This window comes from Moschus berezovskii, chromosome 10 (assembly GCF_049115385.1).
Source record: "Moschus berezovskii isolate FMDL1 chromosome 10, NW_MosBer_1.0, whole genome shotgun sequence".
Taxonomy (NCBI): domain Eukaryota; kingdom Metazoa; phylum Chordata; class Mammalia; order Artiodactyla; family Moschidae; genus Moschus; species Moschus berezovskii.
Genome location: NC_142469.1, coordinates 16,695,983 through 16,714,098, shown reverse-complemented (window position 1 = coordinate 16,714,098; position 18,116 = coordinate 16,695,983). Strand labels below are relative to the sequence as shown.

Genomic DNA, 18,116 nt, shown 5'->3' with positions numbered 1-18,116 from the left:
TAATTAAAAAATAGTTTCAGATGTGCACATTTTAATGTTGTGACCAGTAAAGATTCCAGAAAACCACAGAAACTTGATAAGAGATGGATTCTGAAGTCACACGATGGCAAAGTCCTGAGGATTAGCTACACTACTTTGATCTTCCCATTCCAAACACAGATTTGGAGTCTGTGGTATGAGCTAAAATCAAACATTTCAAACATTTTGTAAAAGGCAGAAGTAAAAAGTTTGAGAAAACAGTAGCAGAAGATCATCCTGTTAAGCAGCCTATAATTACAAGCATGAAAAATCAAGCACTTTATTAAAAAATATCGTCACATTCACATGACCAAATGAAGCAACTACATTAAAAACAAATTCAGGCAAAAATTATCTTCCTGAAAACTCTTGCTAACTGAGGTAAAGGAGCTGCCCTTTCCTTGCATTGCTTGGATAGTTGCCGCAGTTCCGCTTCATTCTTTATATTGTGTTTACCTTCTGTATGTATAGGGTGGGACTTCGGGGGAGGTGAGGTTGTGCAGGTGAATGCCTCATGGCTTGTGACTGTTTTGAGTTTTTTATTCACTCAATACACACTTACTGTAGTCGGAAGCTGCTAGGACCTGGGCTTTCGATAGTAAAGGGCGTGGGCAGGGTAGATGAGACCAATGCCCTCCATTCACACAGAGGTGAGAGGAGAGCTGGCAAGATGATCTGAGGAAGTGACCACCAGCAGGGTGATGCCTGTTCAGACAGCAGCAGGGCAGGTCCAGGGAACCTGGTTCAGGGCTGAGGAAGCCCTTCTGGGGGAAACGTGGGTCAAGCACAATGGAACATCAGTCAAAAATAAAGTTACAACCACCCCCTGCCTCACGCCCTGAATATCCTGCAGGGACCGTAACACAACCAATTTCTGAAATGATCACATCTAAAGAGCTCTAGATATGATCATTCCAGAAATGACTGTGCTACGGACAGAGGAGCCAGGTGGACTACCGTCCATAGGTTCAAAAAAGAGTAGGACAAGACTTAGTGACTAACAATGAAACAGACCTCTAGACTCAAAAATACCTACAGTGGTTCCTTCCCCTACTCCTCCTCTTTTAAAATGAAATTTATTCTCATTAAAGACACATGGACTCAAACTCTAGCAATTTAGTAGTGAGGGAGATGATTTAAGAAAAAGCAATCAACAAAAAACATAACAAGAAGTCTTACTAAGTTGGTAATTGTTTCTGATTGTATTTGTCAGTTCTAGGATTGTTCACTCTGATCCTATTTAATATCTTTAGCTGAACATTTTTATTCTGAAAAAATTCTTCCTTTTTTTTTTTTACAAATATATGGATAAATAAATAGCAATGTATCTTATTCTTCTCTTACACAAAACATAGCACACTATGTATGTAATATTGCAGCACCTTTTGTTTCTTTCAATTAATACATCTTGGGTCCTTCTGTATCTAACCAAAAGGTCATCTTCATTGTGTTCACAGTTTATTCAGCTCTATTTACTGCTTACTAGGAATTGATGAGACCGTCAGGAAGGAGAATTCCTGGGGCACAGAGTAAACTCCATGTGATTTTAATAGTAGTGACACTTCCCATAAGGGTGACACCACTCTGCACTCCTGTTTCCTCACTGTCTCACTAAAAAAGTAACTGAATTTTGCCAATCTGACAGGTGAGAAAATGCTGCCTTTTGTATTTCTTATGAGCAAGACTGTGTTTACAAGGCACATGGGTATTTCTTTTGCTGGGAACTGTCTGTTCACATTCATTTGCTATCTTTTATTTTCCTCTGGGTTGCTGGATTTTTCTTCTGGATTTCTAGAGCTGCTTATAGTTTAAGATGATTAACGTTTTGTCTCTGATAGGTTTGGTATATATTTTTCTACATTTGTCTTTTAACATTGCTTGTTTTACTTTGTTTTATCATGCAGGATTTTTTATTTTATGTAATCTAATTATATCTTTAAAAAATTTTATGTAGCGTAAGTTTATCAATGTTTTCTTCTTTGGTCTCTATATTTTTAGTCACAGTTAAAACGACCTTCCTGGTTCCAAGATTATATGACAATTTACCCATTTCTGCCATCCAATATTTATTTAAATCTTTGATTTATTTGGAATTTATCTTGGAATATGATAAGATAAATATGGATCCAACCTGATCTTCTTCCAAATGAGTAATTAGTTGTTCTAACATTGCTTATACCCAGAGTGGTGATGGAGTTGAAATTCATGAATGTGTGGGGTTGTTACTAACTTTTGAGAAAATTACTTTTCTGTTGATTATGATGGAAGATTCACTGGGAGATTTTGAGAGGGGTTTTGAAGGTTTTAAGAATAGTTTTAAGAATTGGGGGATTTTTTTTTTTAAAGCTACACTGTGATCCTACAGTCTCACTCCTGGACAGATATGCAGAGAAAACTCTACTTCAAAAAGATACACACACCGCAATGTTCTTAGCAGCACCATTTACAACAGCCAAGATATGGAAGCAGCCCAAATGTCCATCAGCAGAGGAATGGATAAAGCAGATGCGGTACATATACACAACGGAATATTACTCAGCCGCAAAAGAGAATGAAATAATGCCATGTGTAGCGACATGTGTGGATCTGCAGATGATCCATAAAGCAGTCAGTCAGGTAAAGGCAAACGTCACACGATACCACTTACATGTGGAATCTGAACAGACGATATGAATGTACTTGTTTACAAAACAGAAATGGACACAGTCACAGAGAACAAATGTATGGCTACCACAGGGGAAAGGAGGGAGGGATAATTAAGGATTTGGGACTCACAGACACACACTTCTATACATAAAATAGACAAACTCCAAGGACCTACTGTATAGAATAAGGAACTATATTTGGTATCTTATAATAACCTATACCGGAAAAGAATCTGAAAAAAGAACACATATATTGTTATATATGGGCCTCCCTGGTAGCTCAGTTGATAAAGAATCTGCCTGCAATGCAGGAGATCCTGGTTCAATTCCTGGGTCGGGAATATCCCCTGGAGAAAAGATAGGCTACCCACGCCAGTATTCATGGGCTTCCCTGGTGGCTCAGATGGTAAAGAATCCACCTGCAATGCGGGAGACCTGGGTTTGATCCCTGGGTTAGGAAGATCCCCTAGAGGAGGGCATGGCAACCCACTCCAGTATTCTTGCCTGGAGAATCCCATGGACAGAGGAGCCTGGCAGATATAGTCCATGGATGGATTCACAAAGGATCAGACATGACTGAGTGACTAAGCATACCACAGCATTCATACACACACACACACACACACACACATATAACTGAATGACCTGCTGTATACCTGAAACTAATACATCATTGTAAATTACACTTCAATAAAAATGGTTAAAAAAGAATAGGGAATTTTTGAATGGTGTGTGATCAGGGAGAACAAATGTTTGTTTACATTACATCAAGACTATGATTATTGGGTCCAAAGCTTGGTGACATCTTTAAGCATTTTATCCTGAGGGATTCAGATTTGAGGCTTGATTATATGTATCCTTTAGCACAGGGGTCCCCAACTCCTGGGCCATGGACCAATACTGTTGGGTGGCCTGTTTTGAACACGGTCACATAATAGGAGGTAAGTGGTGGGTGGGCAAGTGAAATTTCGTCTATATTTACACACACTCCCCATTGCTTGCATTACTGCCTGAATTCTGCCTTTTGTCAGATCAGTGCCTGAATTTAGATCCTCAAAGGAGTGTAAACCCTACTGTGAACTGCGTATGTGAGAGACCTAGGTTGAGCACTGCTTATGAGAATCATCTTGAAACCATCCCCGCCTAGGCCACTGGAAATATTGTCTTTCATAAAACCAGTCCCTGGAGCCAAAAAGATTGGGGACTGCTGCTTTAGCTGCTGCTGCTGCTGCTAAGTCACTTCAGTCGTGTCTGACTCTGTGTGACCCCATAGATGGAAGCCCATCAGGCTGCCCCATCCCTGGGATTCTCCAGGCAAGAACACTGGAGTGGGTTGCCATTTCCTTCTCCAATGTGTGAAAGTGAAGTCACTCAGTCGTGTCTGACTCCTAGCGACCCCATGGATTGCAGCCCACCAGGCTCCTCCATCCATGGGATTCTCCAGGCAAGAGTACTGGAGTGGCTTGCCATTGCCTTCTCCGGCTGCTTTAGCTGTTGCTGCTGCTGCTAAGTCACTTCAGTCGTGTCCGACTCTGTGTGACCCCATAGATGGAAGCCCACCAGGCTCCCCCGTCCCTGGGATTCTCCAGGCAAGAACACTGGAGTAGGTTGCCATTTCCTTCTCCAGTGTGTGAAAGTGAAAAGTGAAAGTGAAGTCGCTGAGTCGTGTCCGACCCTTAGCGACCCCAGGGACTGCAGCCTACCAGGCTCCTCCATCCATGGGATTTTCTAGGCAATAGTACTGGAGTGGCTTGCCATTGCCTTCTCCAGGCTGCTTTAGCAGGCAAGTACAATTAGTATTTGTTTCAGTAAAATTTGCTTGAATAAGGATTTCCTACAAAGTAAAGTCAGATTTAAGTAATGGTCCTTCAGGAATTTGTACAGTATTGGTTTTTTACATTAATTAGTCTCTCAACACTTCATCTACATAAGCATCAAATTTGCATTCATGTACTAGAGCATGAAGAACTGCTCCTTAATAGACTATATTTTCACTTATTTCTTGACCCAAGTAATCAAATATGAATTTCAGAAACTTCTGCTTATTAGAATAATTTTCATAGAAAAACAGAAGTAGAAACATATATTTTCTATGAAAGTAGCAAATGTCATTTAAGTCAATATGGATGTAATTTACTGTCGTGAAGTATCCTAGGCATTTCTGTGTTTTAAAAGAAATAGCTAGACACTGGAACAGTTTTGTAGCTTCTGATAAACACCACTGGAGTCAGTAACCCCACTCCTGGGTATCTATCCTAACAAAATAAAAACTTATGTTCATACAAAGCCTCTACATAAATGCTCATGGCAGCTTGATTTATAAATAGAAATGACCTGACCATCTGGTCATCTGGCCAGATGACCTTTAACAGGTAAATGGATAAACTGTGTAATCCATAGCATGGAATACTAGTCAGTGATAAAAAGGACTGAACTACTGTTATTTGCAATGACTTATATGGATCTCAAGAGTATTATGCTGGGTGAAAAAAAAGCAATTTTAAAAGATTGAATTTATGACTGCATTTTCAATTACACAACAATCTAAAAGTGACAAAATTACAGTGATGAACATATTGGTGATTCTCAGGAGCTGGGAATTTTTTGGGAGAAGTGACTTTAAAGGGATAGCACCTCAAGTTTGTTTAGTGGGGTGGGAAGGTTCTGTGTCTTGATGGTGGTGATGGTTCAGTTAACCTGTACGTGTGGTATAATTTCATTGACTGCAGGCAGAGACTGGTGAAATCTGAACAAGGTTTGCAGTTTAGTCAGTAACACATCCACGCCACTTCCCGGTTTAGGTAATTGCACTAAACTCACATGAGATGCCATCAACGGGGGAAGCTGGCTGAAGGATAGCTGGGTGCAGAGCAACTCTCTCTACTCTTTTTGCAACTTTTAAGTAAGTCTGCAATTATTTCAAAATGAAAAGTTGCTGGGAAAAGGAACTGCATTTTTTGATGCTAACATCTGTTTTCTTCTTGGCTTCACATTAGCTAGTGTCTCCAATGGGGATAGGACCCAGCCCTCATCACACGGTTCCTTCATTTCCTCCTGTTGCGTTGCACATGAGTGATGCAGGGAGATGACGTGGTGCCACAGAAGGGTGTCCTGAGTATGTCTCACTCTCTTGGTCTTTTTTTTGTTGTTCTGTTTTGCTTATATGCAGTGTGACCCTTGATAAGACCATTAGTCTAAGGCTCACGTTTTTAATAAGTAAGATGGAGATCATCATCTTTTTCAATTTTAATAAGAAAGTCAATCCTAAAGGAAATCAACCCTGAATATTCACTGGAAGGAGTAATGCTGAAGCTGACGCTCCAATACTTTGCCACCTGATGCAAAGAGCCAACTCATTAGAAAAGACCATGATGCTGGGAAAGATTGAAGGCAGGAGGAGAAGGGGATGACAGAGGATGAGATGGTTGGATGGCATCATTGACGAAATGGACATAAATTTGAGCAAATACCAGGAGACAGTGAAGGACAGGGAAGCCTGGTGTGCTGCTGTCCATGGAGTCACAAAGAGTTGAACATGACTGAGCAACTGAACAACAATGAGGGTTATATGAGATAGTTCATAAATATGATTTATACTTTAAACCATAAAATTTTGTGTTCATGTAACATCAAGTAGTCCAAGTCCTAACCTTCTGTTATATTCAGCTTTAAAGGCAGATTTCTTATCTAAATACACCTCTTAAACTATTGTCTGTTTTGTAATGTGTGTGTAGGAAATAGACAATAGATAGTCCAGCAAGTTCACAGCCACCATGGATTGGTGTGAAAGTAATCAAAAGTCAACAATGAAGCAAAGGCTCACTCATCTCTTGTTTCAAGGAAGGTGGTGAGTTGAGCATTTAATTCAATGTGGTTGTTTCTTTTGACCCAAAGGAGTGTTGAGGGGGAACTACGCACTCTTTTTTTCTTCTTATTGTTATTTTTTAAAAAATCTGTAAGTTTTATTTCTGGCAAAAAGTGGTTCTGCAGAATTTTCAAGTTGAAGCTTTACTTATGTGCCAAAGTGAGAAGAGTCACGCAGTCCTTTGCCAGTTGTGGCCATGGCATCAGGATCATCTCTCATGGCAGCAGAACCACCGAGAACTCACTGGAAACCTGCATCTTGACAGGAAGGTTGCTTATTTACATCACGTGGTCTCCTGCCAACCTGGTGATAAATTCACTTTTCCTGCTCCCTCGTTATTCTTCCGTGTGTAGATTAAGTGGATTATACTGTAATTAAATTAAACTCTCCAGAGATGGTGCGTTAGAGCTGGGAACCAGGGGAAGTTGGCTTTCTGCCCCAGCCCCCTGGCTGACTTGGGGGTTAAGCAGGGAGCACTCCCTTCATGGAGCCTCGGTTTTACTGTCTCTCGTGAGAGAGAAGCAACATCTCAGAGGGACACAGTGCGGCTTCACGAGCTCTATCTTCTAACTGAGCTCCAAATTCCGTTATAGGAAGGTACTCTTTGAAGAATTAAAGATGCATTTATACTGTGGTTGAGCCTCTTAATAGGGATGAAGCTTTGAAATCTAATTTTAAAAGCCGCCCACTACACAGCACATTACCCATGCTCTCAAATGCTGCACTCAGCTGTGCACGGGGCTGCTCGCTCTGTGGTATTTATTAAAAATAAAACACAAGCCCTGCAAAGATGTGCCAGGAACATCTCCACAGCCGCACACAGGGGATGAATTGCACAACTTCCACTGGGGTGAGAGGAGCTCCTGCTGGCAAATTCCAAGCAGCATGCAGAAAACTGACCTTATAGAGACAGTAATGCCTGCTATTGATCGTAAGTCTTCAGATAACAGCCCAGCGCAGCAAGGGACCATTTCTCAAAGGAAATAAATCATCTTTAATGAAAGAAGTCCGCCTCACAGTCATCACTGAGTGGATGCCGCAGAGTCCTTTGCTCAGAGGCCCCTGGGAACTGCTTCCTGGTGAGAGTTTCCGAGGGGAATGTGAGAGCTCTCATCACATTCCCCTAATTCCCGCAGCTCACAGGAAAAACACATTTTCTTTTCAGTTTGGACATTTCATGTTTCTATATAGATGGGCAGATACATGGACGGAAGGGTAGATACAGAGATGCGTGGAGAAGTCAGAGGGACAGGTTTATATTTTTCTGGATGGATAATGATTTATATATTCCAATATGAAGTTCAAACAGGTATAGACAGATGACCAAGAGACCCAGGGCCTTACATAGCCATACTTCTTGTTGCCTGATCAAAATGTTATGCTTTTAACCTAAATATTTATCATTAGGCCCAACAGTCATCTATTGGACATCTGCCTAGTGGCCCATCTCAGACACTGCTTCATCTCAGGCAACTATATGGCCTCTTGTGGCCCCCACGGCCCCTGGGAGTGGCTGTCCGTCCATCACCTCCCACGCTGAGCTCACTGAGCTCTGGCCACAGTGACCACGTGTCTCTTCCTCTCTTCCTGCTACAGGCTGAGCTCCCTTGGTCTCAGGAGCCTTTGCGTTGCTTGCTCTCTGGCCGGGAAAGACCTCTGCCCGCATCATCTCATCAATGGCTCCTGTAATACTCAGGTTGACGTGAGTGTCCGCTCCTTAGAAAGACTCCCTTGGACCACTTAGTCTAAAGGAACCCCTAATCTCTCTGTTTATTTTCTTCATTGAACTCTCTGTAGTTGGCGTTATCTTGTTTTTCAAAAATATTTCTGCATATTATTTTTCTCTGTCCCCTGGAATATCAGCTTGACAGGAAAGAGGACACAGCCCATTTAGAGTGACATAGCATCCCTGGCATTGAGAACCACACTTGGACTTAGTATAGATGTTTGGTGGTGACTGAGCTCAAAACCCAAGGGACCTTTCCCTCCTCTGTTTAATCGGTCATGATGCTCTGCACCCTTCTGTCCATGACCCCTGCCTCCATCAGCTTTGTTCTAAATCAATGTAACTAGTCTCCTTCTTGCTCCGAGGGCACAGGAGCTCCTACACTCACAGGCAGGGATGGTGTTTTATTAATCATTGTGTCATTTGCACCTAAGATCATGTTTGGCACATAATAAATAAACGCTCTGTCTGTGAGTGGATTTTCTTATGTAACGTTTGAAAGTACAGAATATTAGTGCCATGTATCATGGTGCTCCACTCAGCTTTATTGAAGGAATGGGAATAATCCTTAGTTATTCATTTTCTCCAGGCATATTCTCCCTATGGTCCAGTCTTATGAGCTAATGAAGCTACATGACACTCATATTTGCATACCAGGTCAAGTGACCTAAACAGGTCTCCAGCGGTCTATAGCATGAACAACAGGTGAATGCATTTCTGAGAATGATGTCACTTACCCGCAGACGTCTCTAGTTAGGACACACCAAGGGACCTCAGGAAAGCATTGCTGAGGAGGCCATGCAGTCATAGAAAAGGCAAATTAGTCTACTTCAGAGCTTAATTTATTCTTTAGGTTGGAGAACAGCAACAAGTAACCTGATCTAACTGAAGTAATAAGGCTAATATTTAAGGCTGATACTGCAATCAATGCCATTTTGTGAAGTCTGATGTATTATTCAAAGAGTTTAGGTGACAAATGATAACATTTGTATACAACTAATGGATATTACAAATGTAAGTTGATGACAAGGCTGACTAAATTTAATTTAAAAACACTAATAAACAATAAGAGCAATTTTCTCACAGTTCAGTCATGTGGTACTCTGGGGGGTGGATACTTGGTCATTGTCCTGGGTTCCTTGTACAGAACTCCTAGACTTTGGGATCTCAGGCATGATAAATGCCTCTTGTACAATAATCAGATGACTGTTGGCTAGGGGTCCGTATTCAGCTTCCTGGGTACCAGGAAGACCCAGGACCACTAGGGAGAGAAAGAGTTCAGTCACCAACAGCCAGTGACCAACAGATGAGCTTTTGTAGTGAGAGCTCCACAACTATCTCCAAACCATGGGGTTTGGTGAGCATCTGGTGGACACACAGGTTCTGGGAGGCGGGGCTCTTGAAGGGGCACAAAATCCCCATGTTAGCCAGTCCTCTGCCCAAATATCCATCTGAGGCATCTCTGCCACTTGGATGTTCTCAGATTGTGGCTTTTAGAATAAATATAAAAAATATAATGTGATGTAATGTACAGCACTTTCCTGAACTCTGTGTCATTCTAGCAACATGGGGGGCTATTGGAATCCCTAGACTGCTGTCGGCCAGGCAGAGTATGTTAGCCTGGACACCTCTCTGTGGCTGGTGTCTGAAGTTAGGGAGGGAAAGTCCAGTGAGACTAAACCCTTCATCCGTGAGGTTTCATACTAATACCAATTGTTAGTGTCAAAATTGTATCGAGTTGTTGGCTTCCCTCTAGCTCAGCTGGTAAAATATCCACCTGCAATGCAGAAGACCCTGGTTTGATTCCTGGGTTGGGAAGATCTGCTGGAGAAGGGATAAGCTACCCTCTCCAGTATTCTTGGGCATCCCTGCTGGCTCAGATGGTAAAGAATCCACCTGCAATGTGGAAGACCTGGGTTCAATCCTGGGTTGGGAAGATCCCTGGAGAAGGGAACTGCCACAAACCCCAGTATCCTTGCCTGGAGAAGTCCATGGACAGAGGAGCCTGGTGGGTTACAGTCCATGGGGTTGCAAAGAGTCAGACATGACTGAGCAACTTTTACTTTCAAGGGTGTACGGAAAGTTGGAGAACTGGTTGATGTGAGGGAAAATCACACAGATTTGATGTCAAAATTGTTGTGAGTAAAAGCAGCTCATCAGGTAGGCTTATTTTTCTAGATTAAAATCCTAGTTCTTTAATTCACCATCTTTCTAACTGTGGACAAGTTTCTCAAACCTTATCTACCTCATCTTTAAAAAGGATATCATAAAACTTCTGCAGGATTAAATAAGACAGTATTTACAGAGTTCAAGAGTAGTACCCATAGCGTAGCAAATTTCAATAAATATCTGCTATATTCACTATAGAGACAGAAACGGCTTTATAGTTCTGTAGTCAACCACATCAAGAAGGTTTAACAGTCCTCAGATGGTCCAGCTAATCACATGGAGGTGACCATACGCATGGAGTTTGGACATTCAGACATAGAAGGAGGCAGGGAAGAGTACACGGCTAACAGGAAACAACCCAAGAGAAATAGCTTTCAGTAAAGGGCAGAGGAGATCAGAGGGTGAGAAAATGAGTGCAGCTGAAAATGTCTCTTGGAATGAAAGATGGAAAGGCTGGAGAGGTAGAAAAACAGTGCCTCAATCTTCAGTTTAGGAGCCAGTGGCATCCAAGTGTCTCTGACACAGCTTTCCAACACATCAGCAGCTGAAGCTGCTTTCAATAAGATGAACTCACAGATATATTAGAGTGGCCTTGGCTATGTGATTGATTTTAATAAAGGCTCCAATTTTGTTGTAGCTAAGGAAGATATTGGTTATTTTTTCCTCGTTAAAAAAAATATACATTTGTTATTTTCCCGTATCAAAGGCACATATGCTTAGCTCACGGGGGACACCTCTGTGCTCTGCTTTGCCTCTTTTGTCTTCCTGTGGAAATATTACACGGAAGGAGAACTGCTAAAACCGCAATTAAAAAATCAACTTATATTTAGCATCAAATACTTATCTAAAGTTAATCATAGGCTAGTCTTTTCTGCTTTCCTGAGATGACTGAAAGCTACGGCCTTGTTCCATCTGTCTCTAGAAGGAGTCACCAGGGATCCAAAAAGTCACGGTTACGAGCAACTTGTTGACTTTCTGACACATCAGGCTCATTATCGTAATCTAAGCACCAGTCTTGGGTACGATTTGCAATTTTCAGGCAGGTCATTAATGAAAGCTGGAAAAGGAGTGACTGTGAACTCAGTCTTTGAGGTTATTTTATACGTTCTCTATACTGAGGCCACTGAGTGAATGAGTTGTGTTTGATTGTAGAGAGATCAGAAAAGAAATCAGAAAGTGGCCAGTCCAGACAAATGAGGGCAACTCATTAGTCATCCACAAACACATTCTTCAAGTTGTAGCGCAGTGATTACTGACCACAGCTGCAGACATGTTATTCCAACAGCGTCTTAGGTGAGAGATGTAAATTGGAGGCATAGATACAAGAATTTTGCAATTCAAGATAAGCTTTTACCAGTTTTCAAACTCCCCAAATCAAGGAGAGATAAAAATCAGTTCGTTAAAGAAAGAAAGCATCTAATTTAAAAAAATGGATAGATTTTTCTTCCCTTTGGTTACAGATGTCTAAAAGATGTTTTTCAAACATAAGAATATATGATTTTATGTTTTCTTAAATCAACAATATTTGGAAATGCTCTGGTTCTGGCTCCCATGCAGGGGTGGAGAGTGAGAAGGTCAGGAGAGAAGTCACAATTCTTTGGGAATCATCCCGTAGGCCCCATGAACCAACGTGTGTCCAAATAGGATCAATTGGTCTGCAGGGCTCAGCCTTGCCCAAGGCGACAGCTGAAGGAGCTTCGCTCTGCTTCAGTTCTATTTTACAGGGCGCTCTCAAAAGGCATTCCCCACACAGCAGGCACACAGGCCACCAGTCTCCTCTGGGCCCTTTCTTGAATGTTCAAGCCTTCTGAAAACGTTTGGGTGTGCGGCGTGTTCAGAATAACCAGATCTTACAGATATGTGGAGTCTTGAGAGAGCTTAGCTGCATCTCCAAACCCATAGCAGTTATAAGCACATCTTAGTCCTTTAAGCTTCCTCTTCCTGCCTCGAATCCTTCTGGGACTTGGTGTAGCACGTGGTTCTGAAGATGGAGTTGCATCACCTGTAACTCAGCCACCTTTAGGCCGGTCAGTAGTGCCCTAGCAGATTCAGCGTGGCGTGCTGTAGGCGTGCCTCTAGCGGGTAGAGGAGAGATGACGCCTCTCTGTCCACTTTGTCGCAGTAAATTAGGTCAAGCAGGGAGATCCAGGGTTTACTTTACATTATGATTGCTCATTTTACCCCAACATCAATCAGTTTTTATGGCCCTATTAAGCATGGCCTATAAAGGGCTCCAGGAGCCATTTGGGACACCCTGCTGCCTTCAGGAAGGGGACATTTGGTTCCTCTGTGTAGGTTACATCCTACCGACCTCGTCCGAAAGAGCCACATTTGAACACGTTTCATGATTACATAGGTTCATCTGGGCCACGAATCAAATCATTACACATATATCAAATAAAAGACTGAAAAGTGCATAGTTACCTTAAGGGTAAGTACAAATCTTGCTTTTGATCTAGTGGGTATTCATTATATATTTATCTGTGAGGTTTTCTTCCAAAGAAGCTGATTTGGTAGAGGTAAAATAACAAAAGAAGAAAAAGGCCTGAAGAGGTAACTAAGCTCCAATCACACCTACGCCCCGTCATACCAAATCTGTAAAGTCACAGCTGACAGGCCTAAAGGTGACTGAGTTACAGATGACACAACGCCACCTTCAGAACCACGTGCTACATCAAGTCCCAGGATTCAAGAAAGGAAGAGGAAGATTAAAGGACCAGGATGTGCCGATGTATCTGCAGCTGGGAACAGCTATCAAAAGGCAGCAAACACGTGGGAAAGAACCTGCTCTTTAGCTTAGAGGCCAGAAATATATTGGCATTGCATCTGGAACTGGAATAAAACCAATTTTTCAGTCAGTTCAATTGTTCAGTTGTGTCTGACTCTTTGTGACCCCATGAACTGTAGCACACCAGGCTTCCCTGTCCATCACCATCTCCTGGGGCTTTCTCAAACTCATGTCCATCATGTCAGTGATGCCATCCAACCATCTCATCCTCTGTCGTCCGCTTCTCCTGCTGCTTCCAATTTTTCCAGCATCAAGATCTTTTCCAAGGAGTCAGTTCTTTGCATTTGGTGGCCAAAGTATTGGAGTTTCAGCTTTACCATCAGTCCTTTCAGTGAATATTTAGGACTGATTTCCTTTAGGATTGACTGGTTTGATCTCCTTGAGTCCAAGGGACTCTCAAGAGTCTTCTCCAACACCACAGTTCAAAAGCATCAATTCTATGGTGCTCAGCTTTCTTTATAGTCCAACTCTCACATCCATACATGACCACTGGAAAGTTTTGATTAGATGGACCTTTGTTGGCAAAGTACTGTCTCTGCTTTTTAATATGCTGTTTAGGTTTGTCATAGCTTTTCCTCCAAGGAGCAAGCGTCTTTGAGTTTCATGGCTGCAGTCACCATCTGCAGTGATTTTGGGACCCCCAAAATAAAGTCTCTATTTCCATTGTTTTCCATCTATTTGACATGACGTGATGGGGCTGGATGCCATGATCTTTGTTTTCTGAATGCTGAGTTTTAAGCCAACTTTTTCACTCTCCTCTTTCACTTTCATCAAGAGGCTCTTTAGTTCTTCTTCCCTTTCTGCCATAAGGGTGGTGTTATCTGCATACGTGAATTTATTGATATTTCTCCCAGCAGTCTTGATTCTAGCTTGTGCTTCATCCAGGCCGGCATTTCCCATGATACACTCTGCATGTAAGTTAAATAAGCAGGGTGACAATATATAACCTTGATGTACTTCTTTCCGTATTTGGAACCAGTCTATTGTTCCATGTCCACTTCTAACTGTTGCTTCTTGACCCACATACAGATTTCTCAGGAGGCAGGTAAGATGGACAGGTATTACCAACTCTTGAAGAGTTTTCCACAGTTTGTTGTGATCCACACAGTCAAAGAAGTAGATGTTTTTCTGGAAATTTTTTGTGTTTTTGATGATCCAACAGATGTGGTTCCTCTGCCTTTTCTAAATCTAGGTTGAACATCTGGAGGTTCACAGTTCACGTACTGTTGAAGCCTGACTTGGAGAATTTTGAGCATTACTTTGCTAGCATATGAGATGAGTGCAACTGTGAGGTAGTTTGAACATCTTTGGCAATTTTAAATTGGTTTTAAAGCCTGAAATGGGACATTCCTGCAGTCATCTGTGAACCAACTTTTTCCTATAGAGGCTGAATGAGTCCTGCTAAACTGTTCGCCTTGTGAATTGTTTTGTTTGGGTCCCTTATAGTACTGGAGGCTCTTGTGCCATAATTTCACATCGAGCTACAGTGTTTCGTGGTGTAGCTTGAGTGGGGATTCAAAAAGAGAGGAGATCTCCAGAGGAAAACCAAGTGCCTGCATGGATGTGCCCTGGGGTCCAGGTGGGCCCCTTGGGGGCTGGGAGCTGGTGCCCAATTTCTGCATTAGTGAAGGCCAAGCAAGATGTTTTAAGGTTGATGTAACTTAGAATTGCACGAGAGTCACTTCTGTAATGGCAGTGCTTTGCAAGCAGTCACGTTTCTACAAAGTTCGGTTGAATGAATGGAGACTCTTGAAATATGCAGTTGTGTGCGGATCCCACCAGCTTCCCCATGCTCAGGACATGTGTCCAGGACATGGACACAGCACTGGCAAGAAAGATGGAATAAAGGATTCCTCTGACAGTCCGCGTGGAAAGGGTTTCTTCACTTCCTCCTTAAGAATTGGGTGAAGAAGGTACCTAAAGATGCTCAACAATTTCTGAAACAGAATGGAAAACCCTTTGTTGATGAAGAGCTTAGCCTAAACTAGCTTGTAACTAAAACCCCCAGTTTCTCAGGTTGGAAACAGTGGAAATAAGGAAGCTCACCAGGAACTTTCAGCATTTGGATTTGAGTGACTGCCAAAGACGTAGGAAGGAGCAAAGAGCCAGGAAGCCAGATGCAGCTATTGAATAACAACAACTACAACATGCACAATTACAAGAAGCTAGGTACACAGGGTTTGACTATTTTTCCCCCAAAGGAACAAAAACATTCCATTTTTAAAAATAGGTCAAATCCTTCAAAAATGTCAGTGTTGTAAAAGACACAAAGGCTGAGGAACTGTTCCAGATAAAAGGAGACCACGGAGACCTGATGACTAAACGCCATGCGTGACCCTAGACTGTGGGGAAAAATGCTACAAGGCCACTATTGGGTCAACTGGCAAAACTAGGACACAGCCAGCACATTAGATAAGGGCTTGTTCCATTCCGTTCAGTTCAGTTCAGTCGCTCAGTCGCGTCCGACTCTTTGCGACCCCAAGGGTTGTACTAACATCCAATTTAAGTACAGAAGATTATGCAAACTCATAGTCTTCTTTTCGAAAATCCATACTGAAATATTTAGGGATAAAAGGCCATGATGTAGGCACCTTACTCGAAAAAATAATTAAAATTTGACATATAATTGGCTAAAATTTTCAATTTTATGATACACTTTAAAATATATCACTCTGAGGTGCCAGATCTTAACTCTGGAAGGTTTTATAGTTTCAGGCTGGCACCCAGGTGACTGGAAACTCTTTGAAGTGACAGCAGCCAGGGAGCTGCAGAGATGTGATACTTATTCAGGGGCTGTAGGGTGGGGACCCAAATTTCAGTGGGGAAAACCCTTTATTAGGTCTCATGGTTACAGTGAGCATACAAACCATACATGTCATTGTTCTTGAGGCCTGCTTGTAAGCAAGCGTTACCAGGACGGTATACTTACACACCTAAGCTGACCAAGTGCATAAAAGCAGTACCGCTTACACTGTAGAGCAAGAATAGGTCTTTATACGCATGGAGATTGATGCTACCCTAATCCAGGGCGATGCTTGAGAACTGTGTATTTCAGCACAACCTAACCTGATGCGAGCGTTCCGGAGCCAGGCCCTCTGGCTCAGTCCCAGTGCCACCACTTACTAGCTGAGTGACTTTTGCAACTCACCCCACCTCTCTGTGCCCCCAGCCTCTTCATCTGCCAAACTCGGATAATGAAAATACCTACCTCACTGAGCTGTGAAGCGGATTAAATGAGTTAGCACTCTCAAATTATGAGAGAGCCTGGCCCACGGTGAAGAATCCATGAATATTAGCTTTTAACATAAACCAAATGTGGTAATACCAGAGACAGAAGAAGAAAAGGATGTAGTGCCCTAAACCTGGGCGTCCAGGACTTTGATATTCACCTATGACGCAGAAGGGCTTTCTTGCGAATCTCAGTCTTCCCTGCCATCCGCGGTATCGGCAGCAGCAGCCTGCAGACCAGATTCGAATGATGAACTCCAAACCAAAGACGACGATCATCACGAATTCCTGAAACATCAACCAAGGCATGTCAGGGAGAGGCATTACCGAGCAGACCAGAGCAGGAAGCTCCAGATATTATACAGTCAGGCACTTCATCTAAAACATCTGGTTGTTAAAGTCTGAAGCTAACATTTCCTTTTCTCCAAATCAAGGTAAACCCAGAGAACATCGGAACCCCACACTGTTTCCTAGTGTGGAACACTACTCCTCTTCAAGTCTCTAACATCTTGCAAATTTAGGAGTCAGTTTTAATTCTAAAAGTGCAGCCTGAATTACAGGTTCCCCTTGCCTTGCCTATGCAGTCCCTTGGTATCCCCAGGAAACTGGTTCCAGGACCCCCGGACACCAAGATACGTGGATGTTCAAGTCTCTTATGAAAATGGAGTAGGGCTTGCATGTAATCCATGCACATCCCTGCATATACTTTGAGTCATTCCTAGATTACTTATGATACCTAATATAAGCAAAAGTTTTGTTAACAGTTTCTGGCACACTGCTCAAGTTTTGATTCTTGGGAATTTCTGTTTTTTTTTCCCAAGTATTTTTGGTCTACGGTTGGTTGAACCTGTGGATGTGAAACCTGGAGATAAGAAGGGCTGAGTACATCATGCAATTGCCCTTAGTTACCTGGTAACGTGAAATATTTGAAGTGAAAGAGTGAACTCCAAAAATACAGTTTACAGTTTTACAGAAAGCAGATCCTCATTTTGCTGCAAGGAGTGACATAATCCCTGAGCCCTGAGAAGTTGTTCTGAGACAAATAGAAGTAAATATTTAGGAGTATACTGAGTTCTTTTGTTATGATGTCAAAAACCTCCTTATAAGACAGCACATTTTGACAGTGTTATCGTGTGTTGCACACACATCCTTTGCCAGAAATGAGACCCTGAAGCCTCTGGAGATGAAACTTGTTAATTACTAGGCTGCCCTTTGGTGAGAGCTGCCTAGAAAATAACACTTGTTCCAGCAGGAAGCCTTTGAGATTTTCTAGGAAGAATTGTGAGTGAACCCTGGGAAACACCAACTAAAGAGGCTCTTTAAATAGTGGGTCACAGAATGGAAACCACTGGAATCTAAGAAAGTGTCTTTGGAGCAAACTTGTCATAGTCACGTTGTCATTCCTTGACTGGGGCAGGCACAGAGTTTATCAACATCTATTTTCCTTTAAAAATAATATTTCCCTCTTTTGTTTTTAAACAAGCATTGACTCAGCACTTAAAATGTATTAATGGAACAGTATTTATTAATTGAGTCTTCCCTGGTGGCTCAGGTGGTAAAGAATCCACCTGCAATGCAGGAGACCTGGGTTGGGAAGATCCTATGGAGGAGGATATGATAATCCAGTATTCTTGCCTGGAAAACTTCATGGACAGAGGAGACTGGCAGGCTACAGTC

The 18,116-nt window shown here is 42.2% G+C and overlaps 1 protein-coding gene across 3 annotated transcripts in view; it reads right to left on the bottom strand.

Annotated features, from left to right (window-relative positions):
- Positions 1–18,116, bottom strand: part of KCNQ5 (potassium voltage-gated channel subfamily Q member 5) — a 612,868-nt gene that overhangs the window by 144,832 nt on the left and 449,920 nt on the right. For all 3 annotated transcript variants that reach the window (XM_055433895.2, XM_055433894.2, XM_055433896.2), the window contains exon 3: positions 16,601–16,727. In XM_055433895.2, the coding sequence (XP_055289870.1) occupies positions 16,601–16,727 (127 nt within the window). The remainder of the gene's footprint in view (positions 1–16,600; positions 16,728–18,116) is intronic.